Source organism: Clavelina lepadiformis, chromosome 8, assembly GCF_947623445.1.
Source record: "Clavelina lepadiformis chromosome 8, kaClaLepa1.1, whole genome shotgun sequence".
Taxonomy (NCBI): Eukaryota; Metazoa; Chordata; class Ascidiacea; order Aplousobranchia; family Clavelinidae; genus Clavelina; species Clavelina lepadiformis.
This window is the reverse complement of record NC_135247.1, coordinates 18454171-18469265: the sequence shown is the minus strand read 5'-3', so window position 1 is coordinate 18469265 and position 15095 is coordinate 18454171. Positions and strand designations below refer to the sequence as shown.

Sequence of the window (15095 nt, the reverse complement as noted above, 5' to 3'; positions counted from 1 at the left end):
GTTATAAGATGTCTGAGTTCTCATTTAAACTTGTGAAAATTGATACAAGCTGCAAAGGAATTTCCAAAAAAATTGCAAAATGTCAATAATTAGAATATTTGTAAAATGAAATAGCTCATGGAGATTTTATTTTCACTTTGAAACACCTAATTCATTAGAAGCTTATGCTTGCATTAACTTGTATCAAGACTGATAACAACATCACCCAAAAGCGACAAAAATGCAGATTAAAGTGTATTTTGTACAGGATTAATATGCTTGGAGTATTCTAGTGGCGGCAAAGGCACACCAACGAGCCAATGGCGGTCAGCAGAAGAGGATGCCACAAAGCTTTAGACGCCACCCCATTTACATCACCTAAGTAAACACACTTAGTTAAACAAAATTCATAGTAGGTTAATCTTTTGACAAATATCGTGGGATGTTGTCCCGCTATTTTAAAGCGTTGTTTTAAACCATATAAACTTGCAAATCTTACGTCATACCTAGATTGCAGCCATCAACTGAGCAAGTTTTGTTGCAACTTTCGGTTGATCCTTGGCTACTCACTTGGCATGTGTCGCCGATTCCCTTGTAACTACACCCACGCATTATGCTCCTAGGGTAGCCCTCTACTGAACCTATGGAAACACCAACCGTACAGTTTATCCTGGGAATTTGCCTTCGATGCGGTATTTAAACAGCACATATAAGCGAAGAAGCACAAACAAGAACGTACTGATTGTTCCAGACACTGCTCGGTCAATGTCTTGCAAGGTACAGAACTCGTGGTAAGGAAAATTGCAAACTGTCGCCACAGGAGGACTGAATAGACAGGGATGGTTGGAAATACAGCTGGTGCAGGAGCATTGCGAGCAATCAGGCCTCGCCGCTGCAACAAATTTCAACCGATATTATAGATTCGTGTGATGCAATAAAAATACCTGATGTGTGTGGTGACATTCGTTTGTCTTCCTTTTCTGCCTCGCACATAATCACGCCGTCTTAATTGGTTCTTGTGTTAGTAAGCGTAGTTTAGACTGATTGGCTGCTTAATGCTAAGAGTTTATCTACAGTATATAAGTGTTATATAGCAGACGTGGGCAAACTGCGGCTCGCGAGCCGCATGCGACTCTCCGGCATGTTTTTTGTGGCTCTTCTAGTCGAATCGTAAAATTCCAAAAAATGTAAAGGCTACCAAGAGTACCGTTTATGAAAGTTTCTGTGTAGTTTTTCTTTATTTAGGCCAGGATTTCGTTTATGACGTAACACTAGACATCGATTCCGACATTGTTTTCAGGTATAGATTCTATACTCTATGGCAAAGGTTGTCAAAATGCACCTCACCAACATGTTTTTATGGGTCTTTTAGTTAAAAAGTAATATCCCAAAATGACTACTAATAGTATAATAACCAAATTGACAATCATTACTGATTTTGCGGCTCGCTGGTGTTTATATTTTTCCGCAAGCGACTCTTTCATTGAAGAAATTTGCCCACCCCTGTTATATAGTTTACAGTCACGTCTTACGTAAATAATTATATTTTATTTTAGGACTAGCAATTCTGTTTTAATAAAGACTTAGTTACTTGGATTTCATATTTGAGTTCAAAGGTCATGACAATTTATTAAAACAGAATAAGACGAGCTGGTCATGGACAAGCTTTTACTTCGACCGAAAGATCTCACGGTTAGCCCGGATACCGTCGACGCTCCTAAAGTTTTCAAGTATTGGTTACAGACGGTCGAAGACTACATTGCTACACTGGAAGAGCTACGCCCTACGCATCGCCCGCTATAAACAAAACAAGAATTGTTCGAAGCTGTCTTTCGCGCGAAGTTTTCTCCTATGTAGAAGAAGGTGATAGCTACGAGAGTATTGTAACTCTTTTGAAAAAGTTGTACATTCGACCAAGAAATAATGTCTACGCTTGGCATCTACTGGTCAGTCGGCAGCTAAACCACGGGGAAATTGTCCTGGAGTACCTTCGTGCCCTTAAAGGTAATCGCTAAGGATTGTACTTTTGAAGCAGTCACAGCGAGTAAGTACCGCGACGAACTTATACGGGACTCTTTCATTAATGGCGTGAGTTCTTCGCTCATACGTCAACGCCTGTTGGAGAGAGATGATGTCGAACTACAACGAGCGGTCAATTTAACCGACAACTTAGAGCGAGCTCAATGGGCGCTGGTAGTAGCGGCCCTGGCCTGGTGGCCTCGGCCCAATCAACGTTGCACGCTGTGACACCTAGAGAAAGTACACTACAAACTGGAGGATCATTAGCTGTCGCTCAGAAAGTGCGTAAATTGAGAACTCAGAAGACTTGCTTTTACTGTGGCGGACCGCTTCATAGTTGTAATCATTGTCCGGTCCGTGATCGAGAATGTCACAATTGCGGAAAAAGAGGCCATTTTTCAAATGTCTGCCGCAGTAATCGCTCTTTCCTAAAAACTTCTTCAGCGGCCTGTTGTGAGGAATCAAGTGAATTATTCTGCCATCGCCACAAAAACATCTGGGATCATATTTGTTGCGGGGGCTCCCGGCTGCCTCCAGCGTACAGTCGTCAACGCTGTCATTAAAGGCCGACCTGTTAAAGCCTTGTTAGACTTCGGCGCTTTTTTCTTTAATTTTTTTCGATAGATTTTATCGATAGCTCTTTAGCCGAAAACATCAAATTAAAACCGGAAGAAAAAGTGTGTTATATAACCATGGCTTCCGTTGAACTGCAGTTACAAAAACAAGGTCATGTTAAAACAACCATTCAACTGCTTGGCCGGGGCTTTGCTTGGCTGGATGAGCCAACGGAACTTGACGTACATTGGGTGGTGAGAGGTGAAGTGGCGCAAGAACGTTCAACGCTGATGAGCATGTAGTCAGGGTCAGCTGTGAATGAATCGACAGCATGGCAAGTTACGATGAAAAGGTAAAAAAGCAAAATTTTGGACAAAACTTTTTGTTGATGCAAGAGTCAAGATGCATTCACTTAAGCATTCTCTTAACTACTTAAGCATTTTGTCTTCATTGTGCGTATACGGTTCGCGACTGTTAACATTTTTCTCCTTTTACTCTGTTTGTGTTTTATATTTTCACAAACTCCATCAACATCAAATAGATTTTATGCTAAACCGCTTGATGATGTTAGTCACAAAAATGCTTAACAGATCAATAATACCGCTTAACTTATCAAGGCAATGTACAGTAGTTTAACTCTATTTACACTAGGTGTGGCCGACCCTGCACACAGTCACAGCAAAACGTGGCGTACAGTTGCATTGTTTGCTGTAGAAACTTGAAATTTGGTGACTTTTCCTAAAAAATGTTCAGCTATCTGTCCATGTTTGTTTTGTAAAGTTTAATTTTGTAATTTTTGAGATATTGTCATTTTCTCATAATTTTGCTATCTCTCCGCATTGAAGCGTATCGTTTTCGTTTACTCATTTATGCACCACTAACTCGAACAACTGTTCTCTTGTGTTCTCTTCTCGCGGTCAGCTGGTTTTCTGCACAGCAAGGGCGCGGCGTAACAAGAAAAACTTCTAGAAATGTATCACTTGTAGAAATACTTAATTTACACTAAATGCACTTTCTTCAGTTTAACAATTATGATGTATACAGGAAGCTAGATGTTTTTGCTACTAACCTGTAAAAATCCGATCAGTTTACGACGTATAGTTTTCGAGTAATTAACGATTGAAAATTTGTGTGCGGTGTCGGCCACACCTAGCTAAAATGGTAATGGTACGCACCCGGTTTGGATAGGGTTGATGGGAATTACCACGATGTTACCACCACAAGATATTTTAAAACTGTTTGACTGACGATGACAATGAACAAGCAAGAAATTTTATAGTCAGTACATCTCGTTTTCTAAACACTTATTCACTAAATAGGGAAAAAATAAGAAATTTCGCACTTTTACAGCCCAGTTTACATGTTCTATAAGGCAATGGTGCTTTTCAATTTTGTCAGTAACAAATTTTTTTGCTACCATGTATTTCTTCGCTATTCCCAGGATTAGTTTTGCGACATTCAGTTACTATAAACACTTCAAATTATATATTCATGACTCTGTAAATCCCCAAGCATTCAGCAAAATCCATTGGTTCATTGTTCATCGTTCATCGTTCATCGTTCATTGTTCATTGTTCATTGTTCATTGTTCGTTGTTCGTTGTTCATTGTTCATTGTTTGTAGGTTTATGATAAGTTAGTTGCTTTATTTGAATAAATGTAAAATGGAAATTTCCAAAAGAACAAAATATTCTGTTTTGTTAAGCAAATAAAGCAGATAGCTCTCCTGCCTTAGCTTGTTTGAACACTTGGTAACAATAGAAGCGAAACCTTCGATGACCGCCTGTACTTCTATTTAAAGACTAATGTCTTAAATTTATCATTTTATATGTTGAAACACCCAATTCATTAGAAGCATTTGCTTGCATTGACTTTTATATCTTTTCACAAACTTTAACTATTCTTCAACGATATCGTTTAATATTCAGTAATGTGATATCGTTTGATATTACACAAATTTTTATTAACAGTTATCACAAATACAAGAAAATTACAACTATACGTTGTTGTTATAAGTCATAATATGTCTGAGAAAACTCATCGAAACTTGAGAAAATTGACACAAACTGCAAAGGAATCTCCAAAAAATGCAAAATGTCAACAATTAGAATATTCATAAAATGAAATAGCTCACGGAAATTTTATTTTCACATTAAAATACCCAATGCATTACAAGCTTGTGATTGCATTAACTTGTATCATGACTGATAACAACATCACCCAAAAGCGACAAAAAATGCATTAATTATGCATTTCAAAAATGATTAAAGTGTGTCTTGTACAGGATGTGTTTGCTTGGAGTATTCTAGTAGCGACAAAGGCATACCAACGAGGTAATGGCGGTCAGCAGAAGAGAATGCCACAAAGCTTTAGACGCCACCCCTAAGTAAACACACGTAGTTAAACAAAATTCATCGTGGGTTAATCTTTTGACAAATATCGTGGGATGTTGTCCCAGTAATTTAAAGCGTTGTTTTAAACCATATAAACTTGCAAATCTTACGTCATACCTAGATTGCAGCCATCAACTGAGCATGTTTTGTTGCAAATTTTGGTTTCGGTTGCTCCTTGGCTGCTCACTTGGCATGTGTCACCGATGCCTTTGTAACTACACCCACGCTTTATGCTCTTAGGGTAGACTCCTACTGAACCTATAAAAACACCAACCGTACAGTTTATCCTGGGAATTAGCTTTCGATGCGGTATTTAAACAGCATATAAAAGCGAAGAAGCCTAAACAAGGACGTACGGTTTGGTCCAGACACTTCTCGGTTAATGTCTTGCAAGGTACAGAACTCGTGGTAAGGAAAGTTGCAAGCTGTCGCCACAGGAGGACTGAACAAGCAGGGATGGTTAGAATCACAGCTTTTGCAGGAGCATTGCGAGCAATCAGGTCTCGCCGCTGAAACAAATTTCAACCCAAATTATAGCTTCCTGTTATGCAATAAAAACACCCGATGTGTGTGGTGACATTCGTTTGTGTTCCTTTTGCGCCTCGCGCATAATCCCCGCCTTAATTGGTTCTTGTGTTGGTTTTATCTGTACGACAATATCAGCGCACCGGCTGCTTAATGCTAAGAGTTTATCTATATATGTTATACAGTTTACAGTCACTTCTTACGTAACTAATTATATTTTATTTTAGGACTAGCAATTCTGTTTTAATAAAGCCTTAGTTACTTTTGATTTTATATCTGAGTTCCAAGGACAATGTGTACGCTGGAAAGGTTACAAAAATAACTTTAAAAGTTGTCATTTCTGCTTGACTTACGCCACCCAGTGTTGCAGCCGTCGCCTTGGCAACTTTCCTGACACGTGACCTTATCTAAACTGGTTGAGCCAACGGAGCTTGTCGTGCATTGGGTGGTGAGAGGTGAAGTGGCGCAAGAACGTTCAACGCTGATGAGCATGTAGTCAGGGTCAGCTGTGAATGAATCGAGATCATAACAAGTTACGATAAAAAGGTAAAGAAGCAAAATTTTTGACAAAACTTTTTGTTGATGCAAGAGTCAAGATGCAGCGTTTTTATGAGGTTAACTTTCAACTAACCGACCAAAGCGTAAGCAGAAGTATTGAGCGTAGTAAGAGACTTGTAATCATTGATTTAAATTGGCAACAATCATGGGAAGGTCTGGTGTTCTATGAAGAATGACTGATCATAATTGTGATAACTTACCATTGTATGAAAGGTCAGCTTTGTCTGTCTTGTAATACGTCACAATCGACTGACAATGGGTGGACGAAAATGGACAAAACAAAGTTGTTGTGCTAGTATGGCAACTTGAGTCATTATTCAATGAACAAACGACACAACTCAATGAAGGCACTGGATCGTTTTTCGGAAGGTATTCCTCAGCTGAGAAGTCGATGCATAACAAAGTGATTGTCAAAACGGTTCTAACGTTTTAACTCTACCGCTGTTGCAGAGTGAATTACAATGTGTCACATTGAAGGCTTGATGTTACACAGTTATTTGTAAAGGTAATATAGACGGTAGAAAAGGTGAAACCAAAATTATAACGCATATTTGTAAACTGATGGCAAACAAATTTTGTGTATGGGTAGAATTATGATATTTATCAAAATTTCTGGTTCAAAAAAAAAAATTATGATTGTAAAAATTACTCACGATTCTCAGAATTGCATCCATCTTTGTCACACAACGAGATGCAAGTGTATTCAACTCTCGGTAGAATATTATCGTCATCTCTACTCGAGATAAAACATCTGTGACCTGCTACGTAATCAGATGCTGTGCAACCTCGCGTTGTGACGTCACGTATTTGTTTCTCATCTAAAAAACATAAGGTAAAATCTTAAAATAGTAATCGGCTGTTCTTCCAACACCAGATCGACAGTCCAGTCCATCTAATTAGGACAAAAAGAAAAAAAAAGAAAAATTTAAACATCAGGTGGGTCAATTGAGGCTATGTTACAAACACAAGTTCGAAAATAAGAAAAAGTGGTTGTTTGCAAATAAAAACAACAAAAAAAGATTACAACGAACGCGGAATGAATAAAAATCTAAACCGACTTACTATCATCGAATGTTATTGTTCTGGAAACCGAACAATGTGTTTGATCCCAACTTTGACATTTTGTTGGTTTTTTGTTCATGGCACAGTTTCCTGACTCGTCGTCACATTGGTGGCAACTTCGGATGGTCGGGGGAGGTGGACCTGAAGAGAGAAAAAGCAGATTTCCAGCTTCAACTCGTTACTACACCTGCTGTCTAATCTAATGATTTGACTGTACTTTTGGAAGAGCTCATGGTCTATTGAGCAAGATAACAGCATATACGTGAAACGATTTTAAGGGAGAAAAGCATAGACGTATTGGTCATGAAAGTACTTTCTAAGAACACAGGGTGCTTTCTTACCAATCGAACACGTCGGTCCGGAATACCCGTATTTACATGCACAAGTTCCAGTGATGTAATCACACTCGCCGTTGGGACGGCAGTTGACGTTACAAGGTTTCATTTTTTCTGCGATTGACAAATGTGAGTAAATAATAATTTTACATATACGAAGTCCATATATTTACGACCGTCGTTGTATTTTTTCTCACGTGGTGTTTCAGTGCTACAGTTGTTAGATGTGTTGCAACTGAAAGAGCACAAAGCCGTCTCCACCTCTTCAGTTTTAACATGGTATGTTGTCACGCACTTCTCTGAAAAATTTTGAATCTCATCTGCCCTTTTACAACCTCTCCAAATATGATGAACGATTCCTGAAAATTTGCCGGGTTTTTAAAATAATAATAAAATGTGAAGAAAATCTTGAAATTAGATTGAGTTATCGATCTCAACACAACACACAAACCGACCATCTACTAAGGTGAAAGTTGTTCGACAAACGTTGTTGGAACTGGGATACATGTAGCAATCTCTGGCTGTAGATGAATTCGCAGAAGATGGGTCATAGCAGTTCATATCAGGGTCGTTGAGTGACCAGGTGCAAGTGAGGCATTCAGTGACACCTTCTCCTGCCAAAGAAGAATCAAAATGTCTTAAATGAAAACAAAAGCAAAAGTTTTGAAACTAAATTCTAATTTAAAACTGATACTTTCATCATTTTAAGCTAAATAAGTATTTTTCGGTCAGCTTTGAATGTGCGGAAATATCATTCACCCTGGCATACGAAGAAAGTTGCAGAAACAACGAAGATAATTATCCAACTTCTCCGAGAAATCTCCATCACACCGGCGGTTGCGATATTTTTTCTCTTCGATTTTTATTTGAACAACTGAATGTATAAGATCTACTACCTAGGAATAGTTCGATTATTTTTGGTTTATACGAATCCCTTGCTAATATTTTGGGCTATACTAAAAATTTGCAATTGAAACAGCATAAAATCAGAAACACTTTTTTCTCAAAGCCAATCACAGATTCAGTTAAGATATCGAGAGTTATCGTTGTATAAACAACTAAATTAATTCAAGTCCTGAGCCTTTGTTATCAAGAAAGACACTTACACTTTCTTACTCAAGAAGAACGTCATAGAAATGATCATGCTGCAGAGGATTTGCGACTTAGTCACACCAAAGATTGTACAGGCACAAAATGTCATAGTAATATTAAAACACGCAGTTTTAGGAAGAATAAAAGAACTGCCTTTTAAAATACAGAAAACAAACCGCATTTCTATATTTTATTGTTTAAACAGGCGGTTGAAAAATGACCGAGAATCGTTTCTGTTTTATTGGAAGAATGGAGACTAAAAGCGAAAACATTAGAAAGTATTTTGTTCGTCAAAAGCTCTGATCGATTTCACAAATTGTATTGAACGAAGCGCCTGAAAAATAAAATACTATTTACTGCTTCAGCTTTTTGTCTTCATTCTGCGTAAACGGTTCGCGACTGTTAACATTTTTCTCCTGTTGCTCTGTTTTTGTTTTATATTTTCACAAACTCCATCAACTTCAAGTAGATTTTATGCTAAACCGCCTGATGATGTTAGTCACAAAAATGCTTAACGAATAAACAATACCGCATAATATTTTACTTATCAAGGCAATGTACAGTAGTTTAATGGGAATTACCACGATGTTACCACCACAAGATATTTCAAAACTGATTGACTGACGCTGACAATGAACAAGCAAGAAATTTTATAGTCAGTACATTTCGCTTTCTAAACGCACATTCACTAAATGGAAGAAGATAAGAAATTTCGCACTTTTACAGCCCAGCTGACGTGCTCTATAGCGCAACAGTGCTTTTCAATTTTGTCAGTAACAAATTTTTTGCCGCTATGTATTTCTTCGCTAATCCCAGCATTAGGTTTGCAACATTAAGTTACTATAAACTTTTTTTTTATTAAAACACTTCAAATTATATATTCACGAATCTGTAAATCCCCAAGCATTCAGAAAAATCCATTGGTTCATTGTTAATTTTTCATTGTTTATTGTTTATTGTTCATTGGCTCATTAGTTTATTGTTCATTGTTCACTGTTCATTGTTCATTGTTAATTGTTTGTAGGTTTATGATAAGTTAGTTGCTTTATTTGGATAAATGTAAAATGGAAATTTCCAAAGAACAAAATATTCTGTTTTGTTAAGCAAATAAAGCAGATAGCTCTCCTGCCTTAGCTTGTTTGAACACGTGGTAACAATAGAAGCGAAACCTTCGATGACCGCCTGTACTTCTATTTAAAGACTAATGTCTTAAATTTATCATTTTATATCTTGAAACTCCCAATTCATTAGAAGCAGTTGATTGCATTTACTTGTATCAAGACTGATAACAACATCACCCAAAAGCTACTAAAATGCAGATTAAAGTGTGTCTTGTACAGGATGTGTTTGCTTGGAGTATTCTAGTGACGGCAAAGGCATACCAACGAGGCAATGGCGGTTAGCACAAAAGGATGCCACAAAGCTTTAGACGCCACGCCATTTACATCACCTAAGTAAACACACTTAGTTAAACAAAATTCATTGTAGGTTAATCTTTTGAAAAATATCATTGGATGTTGTCCCAGTATTTTAAAGCGTTGTTTTAAACCATATAAACTTGCAAATCTTACGTCATACCTAGATTGCAGCCATCAACTGAGCAGGTTTTGTTGCAACTTTCGGTTGATCCGTGGCTGCTCACTTGGCATGTGTCGCCGATGCCCTTGTAACTACACGCACGCTTTATGCTCCTAGGGTATCCCTCTACTGAACCTATGAAAACACCAACCGTACCTGGGAATTAGCTTTCGATGCGGTATTTAAACAGCATATAAAAGCGAAGAAGCCTAAACAAGAACGTACTGATTGTTCCAGACACTGCTCGGTTAATGTCTTGCAAGGTACAGAACTCGTGGTAAGGAAAATTGCAAACTGTCGCCACAGGAGGACTGAACAAGCAGGGATGGTTGGAAATGCAGCTGGTGCAGGAGCATTGCGAGCAATCAGGTCTCGCCGCTGAAACAAATTTCAACCCAAATTATAGATTCGTGTGATGCAATAAAAACACCTGATGTGTGTGGTGGCATTCGTTTGTCTTCCTTTTCTGCCTCGCACATAATCACGCCGTCCTAATTGTTTCTAGTGAAGAGTTTATCTATATAAGTGTTATATAGTTTACAGTCACGTCTTACGTAACTAATTATGTTTTATTTTAGGACTAGCAATTCTGTTTTAATAAAGCCTTAGTTACTTTTGATTTTATATCTGAGTTCCAACTCCCAAGGACAATGTGTACGCCGAAAAGGTTACATAAATAACTTTAAAAGTTGTCATTTCTGCTTGACTTACGCCACCCAGTGTTGCAGCCGTCGCCTTGGCAACTTTCCTGACACGTGACTTTTACTAAACTGGATGAGCCCACGGAACTTGACGTACATTGGGTGGTGAGAGGTGAAGTGGCGCAAGAACGTTCAACGCTGATGAGCATGTAGTCAGGGTCAGCTGTGAATGAATCGACAGTATGGCAAAGTACGATGAAAAGGTAAACAAGCAAAATTTTTGACAAAACTTTTTGTTGATGCAAGAGTCAAGATGCAGTGTTTTGATGAGGTTAATCTTCAACCAACCGACCAAAGCGTAAGCAGAAGTATTGAGCGTAATAAGGGATTTGTAATCAATGATTTAACTTTGCAACAATCATGGGCAGGTCTGGTGTTCTATGACGAATGACTGATCATAATTGTGATAACTTACCATTGTATGAAAGGTCAGCTTTGTCTGACTTGTAATACGTCACAATCGACAGACAATGGGTGGACGATGATGGACAAAACGAAGTTGTTGTGCTGGTATCGCAATATGGGTCATCATTCAATGAACAAACGACACAACTCAATGGACGGTCTGGGTCGTTTCCCTGAAGATATCCATCAGCTGAGAAGTCAAGGCATTACAAAGTGATTGTCAAAACGGTTGTAACGTTTTAACTCTACCGCTGTTGCAGAGTGAATTACAATGTGTCACATTGAAGGCTTGATGTTACACAGTTATTCGTAAAGGTAACACTGGCGGCAGAAAAGATGAAACCAAGACTATAACGCATAATTGTGAACTGATGGCAAACAAATTTTGTATATGGGTAGAATTATGATATTTATCTTCAAATTTTGTGGTTCAAAAATAAAAAATTTATGATTGTAAAAATTACTCACGAGTCCCAGTATTGCATCCATCTGAGTCACACGTCGAGATGCAAGTGTATTCAACTCCCTGTAGAATATCATCACTACCCCTACTAGAGATGAAACATTCGTCACCTGCTACGTAATCAGTTGTGCAGCTTCGCGTTATGACGTTACGAATTGACTTTCCATCTAAAACATAAGGTAAAAACTTAAAATCGTAAACCGCTGTTGCTCTAACACCAGAATGACAGTCCAGTCCATCTAATTTGGACAAAAAGAAATTTAACGCCAAGTGTGTCAACTGAGGCTATGTTACAAACTCTAGCTCGAAAATAAGAAAAAGTGGTTGTTAGCAAATGATAACAACAAAGAATGATTATAACAAAAGCGGGATGAATAAAAATCTAAGCTGACTCACTTTCATCGAATGTTGTTGTCCTGGAAACCGAACAATATTTTTGGTCCGAACTTTGACACTTTGTTGGTTTATTGCTCATGGCACAATTTCCTGACTCGTCGTCACATTGGTGGCAACTTAGGAAGATTTCAATCGGGGGAGGTTGACCTGAAGAGAGAAAAGAAGAGTTCCAGCTTTAAACTCGTTACAACACTTGCTTTCTAATCTAGTGATTTGACTGTACTTTTGGAAGAGCTCATGGTCTATTGAGCAAGATAACTGAATATACGTGAAACGATTTTAAGGGAGAAGCAAAGACGTATTGGTCATAAAAGTAGTTTCTAAGAACACAGGGCTCTTACCAATCAGACACGTCGGTCCGGAAAACCCGTCTCTACATGCACAAGTTCCAGTGATGTAATCACACTCGCCGTTGGGACCACAGTTCACGTCACAGGAGATAATTTTCTCTGTAATCAACAAGTGTCGGTAAACTTTCTTCGGACCGATAAAACAAGAATAGTCTTAAATAGGAGAACTTCTTTACGTGGTGCAACAGTGTTACAGTTGTCAGATGAGTTGCATGAAAAATAGCATGTCGTTGTCTCTACGTCATCGCCGTATAAACCATATGACGTTACGCATTTCTCTGAGCTTGGAACAAGGTCACCACTGGAATAGTCTATGTCTCCGCCTCCCCAGTTGCATTTCCTGTCAATATCAGTCACAATCCCTAAAACAAATCACTTTTTCAGAAAAGAACGAGGAGTCTATTATCGCGAGATACTTTTGAAAGTAAATGTAATCGACTCGAGCTCGCAAATCCTCACCGTCCACTAAGGAGAAAGTGGTCTGACAATATGGGTTTAGGGCAGGAGCCAAATTACAACTTGTGTTTGTTGTTGATTCAGACTGTAAGGGATTGAAGCAATCCACATCAGAGTTAGTGCCTGAACTCCACGAACAGGTGAGACAATCGGTCACTGCAGCTTCTCCTGCGCCAATAAGATTTCAGATAAAGTGATTGGAGAGTCTTTAACGAAAAACACGTTTTTCGATTTTATGTTGAACAAAAATATTTATATTACAAAGTCATCATAAATTTTGTATTCAAAATCTCCACGCGAAGATTTCATTTTTCAATTTCAATTTCAATTTCATTCATCATCTTAAATACATAAACAGTTTAAAGGCACCGACAGACTCACACCGTTTATATCCTTACCTTGACAAGCACAGAACACCATGAAAGCAATTAGAATGGCCGCCGTTGCACTCAACATTTTGTTCAACCTTATCCACACTACGTTGATTAAAAATAGAAAAACGTTCTATTTATTAGTCCTTACGTAAAATGTTATAAATGTTCTACTGATATTTATTAGAATTAAACAATTATGCCTTACCATAACACGCATTCTATAAACACGCAAAACAGAAAAGTTCTGAGTTTAAACTTTAAAACTATTTTGTTAAGAAATGGTTGCTTTGTACAACACACGACCAATCATTAACTTATTTGTTGTTGTCAATGTATTTTAACATAAAATCAATTATAGCTTATTTTAGATTAAACAAGACACAAAATATTTTGCAAATTTCTGCGGCTGTCTTTTATCCAAGCTCGTAAAAGTGGTTGGTTCATGAGCTTAAATATGAAAGTGATTAATATTGAGAGACATATTCTTATTGAGCAAACAAAACCGACTCTCTTCTTCCGTTGAACCTAGAAAGAGTGTTTTTCCAAGTCGTTGCGAATGAAGCAAAATCGCATCATGTCTTGTCCTGTTGGTATTTTTAATCGTGTTTAATCTTTCTAGTTTAAGCGTCAAACGGGTCGGTCATTTTATGTGGGTAACCAGGCAACCCGTGTCGACGTTACGTTTTGTTTGACTTGGTATATCGTGACATTTATCGACCAAGATATTTATGCCACAAATGATCAACAGTCCATAAGGCCTAGTCTTGAAAATCCGTTGACGTGATTTTTACCCAGGCCAAATACCCGAGTAAAGAAAACAGTTTCCTTAACAACATTTATGGTTTGATTCTTGTCTTTTTTACAAGCTATAGCAGAGGAAAATATACAATCTTTGCAGATGTAGCAAAAAAACAAAGAGATTTTTTCTGTAAAAATAGTTGTGGTATTTTATAACGACTTGTAAGTTTTGAAATCTTTCTCATCCTTTCACTCCAGAGCACGTAAAGATGTCAGCCAGCAGCAGGTGACTATAAGTGACGTTTAAACATACAACGTTTTGGTAAACCTTAACCGAACAAGTAATGACGACTTACTTCATAAAAACAAGATGTATTTGAATATTGCATTACACTACATTGCATTACATTAACACCAACAATGCACTGGAGAATGCAAAGTGACCAGTAAAGTTCCGATCGTGTAGTTTCACATTTCATGAGCTTTGTCTCTTGAAACGTATAACAGCAAGAAATATATGTATTTTTTTGCTCTCTGTTTCTTATATTTTATCCATAATAATACAGCATCGTGAATCTTGATATAATGTCATTATCTCATAAAACACAGAAAACCGTCAACAGCGAGAACATTGCAAGCGAAAGAATTTTAGTTAAAGGTAGATTAGCAATTTACTATATACGTATAAATCTGCAATACGTCAAGTAATGTTATGTTGACGATGATGCACCGTATGACATGCCAAGTACTGTGCTCCCTTCATGATCCCTGTCATACTGTCATACTTGCTGCTTACATAGGTCTTATAGTTTGTGCCGCATATATAAGATGTGCTCCAACTTGTACATTTTATTGAGAATTGCTTATTCGCTGAACTTTTTTGATTTAATTATTAACTCTCGGACATTTACATTCGACTTTATAACCTAATAACACTGCTGCTGCTCAAATACGCCAATTTTGTTCTCACCAAGAGTCGTAAATGACGATATCTGAGTGCTCAGTTAACCGTCAGTTTATTTTCTTTTCTCTTCTATCGAGATAAGGCAACGTTGAATGGCGCAAGAGAGCGGTCAACGGCTGGCTGTAGAAGACTTTCAACTTTCATCTTCCATCA

General features: G+C 37.8%; 1 protein-coding gene across 1 annotated transcript; it reads right to left on the bottom strand.

Annotated features, from left to right (window-relative positions):
* Positions 1 to 9769: 9769 nt before the first annotated feature.
* On the bottom strand, positions 9770 to 13351 carry LOC143468420 (uncharacterized). Its single transcript, XM_076965615.1, has 11 exons — positions 13265 to 13351; positions 12870 to 13034; positions 12587 to 12772; positions 12402 to 12509; positions 12061 to 12207; positions 11670 to 11831; positions 11212 to 11391; positions 10807 to 10959; positions 10321 to 10473; positions 10096 to 10230; positions 9770 to 9967 (listed from the first exon to the last, which is right to left on the bottom strand). The coding sequence occupies exons 1-11, from the start codon at positions 13320 to 13322 to the stop codon at positions 9879 to 9881; spliced, it is 1536 nt and encodes a 511-aa protein (XP_076821730.1). The 5' UTR covers positions 13323 to 13351; the 3' UTR covers positions 9770 to 9878.
* Between the last annotated feature and the right edge of the window lie 1744 nt (positions 13352 to 15095).

Excerpts from the sequence above, each read along its gene's own strand:
- LOC143468420 (XM_076965615.1), bottom strand. The coding sequence starts at position 13,322 with ATGTTGAGTGCAACGGCGGCCATTCTAATTGCTTTCATGGTGTTCTGT. Across the intron at positions 11,832-12,060 it reads GACAACAACATTCGATGAAA|ATGGAAAGTCAATTCGTAAC; the intron begins GTGAGTCAGCTT and ends CTTATGTTTTAG. Across the intron at positions 11,392-11,669 it reads TGGATGCAATACTGGGACTC|CTGATGGATATCTTCAGGGA; the intron begins GTGAGTAATTTT and ends TTGACTTCTCAG.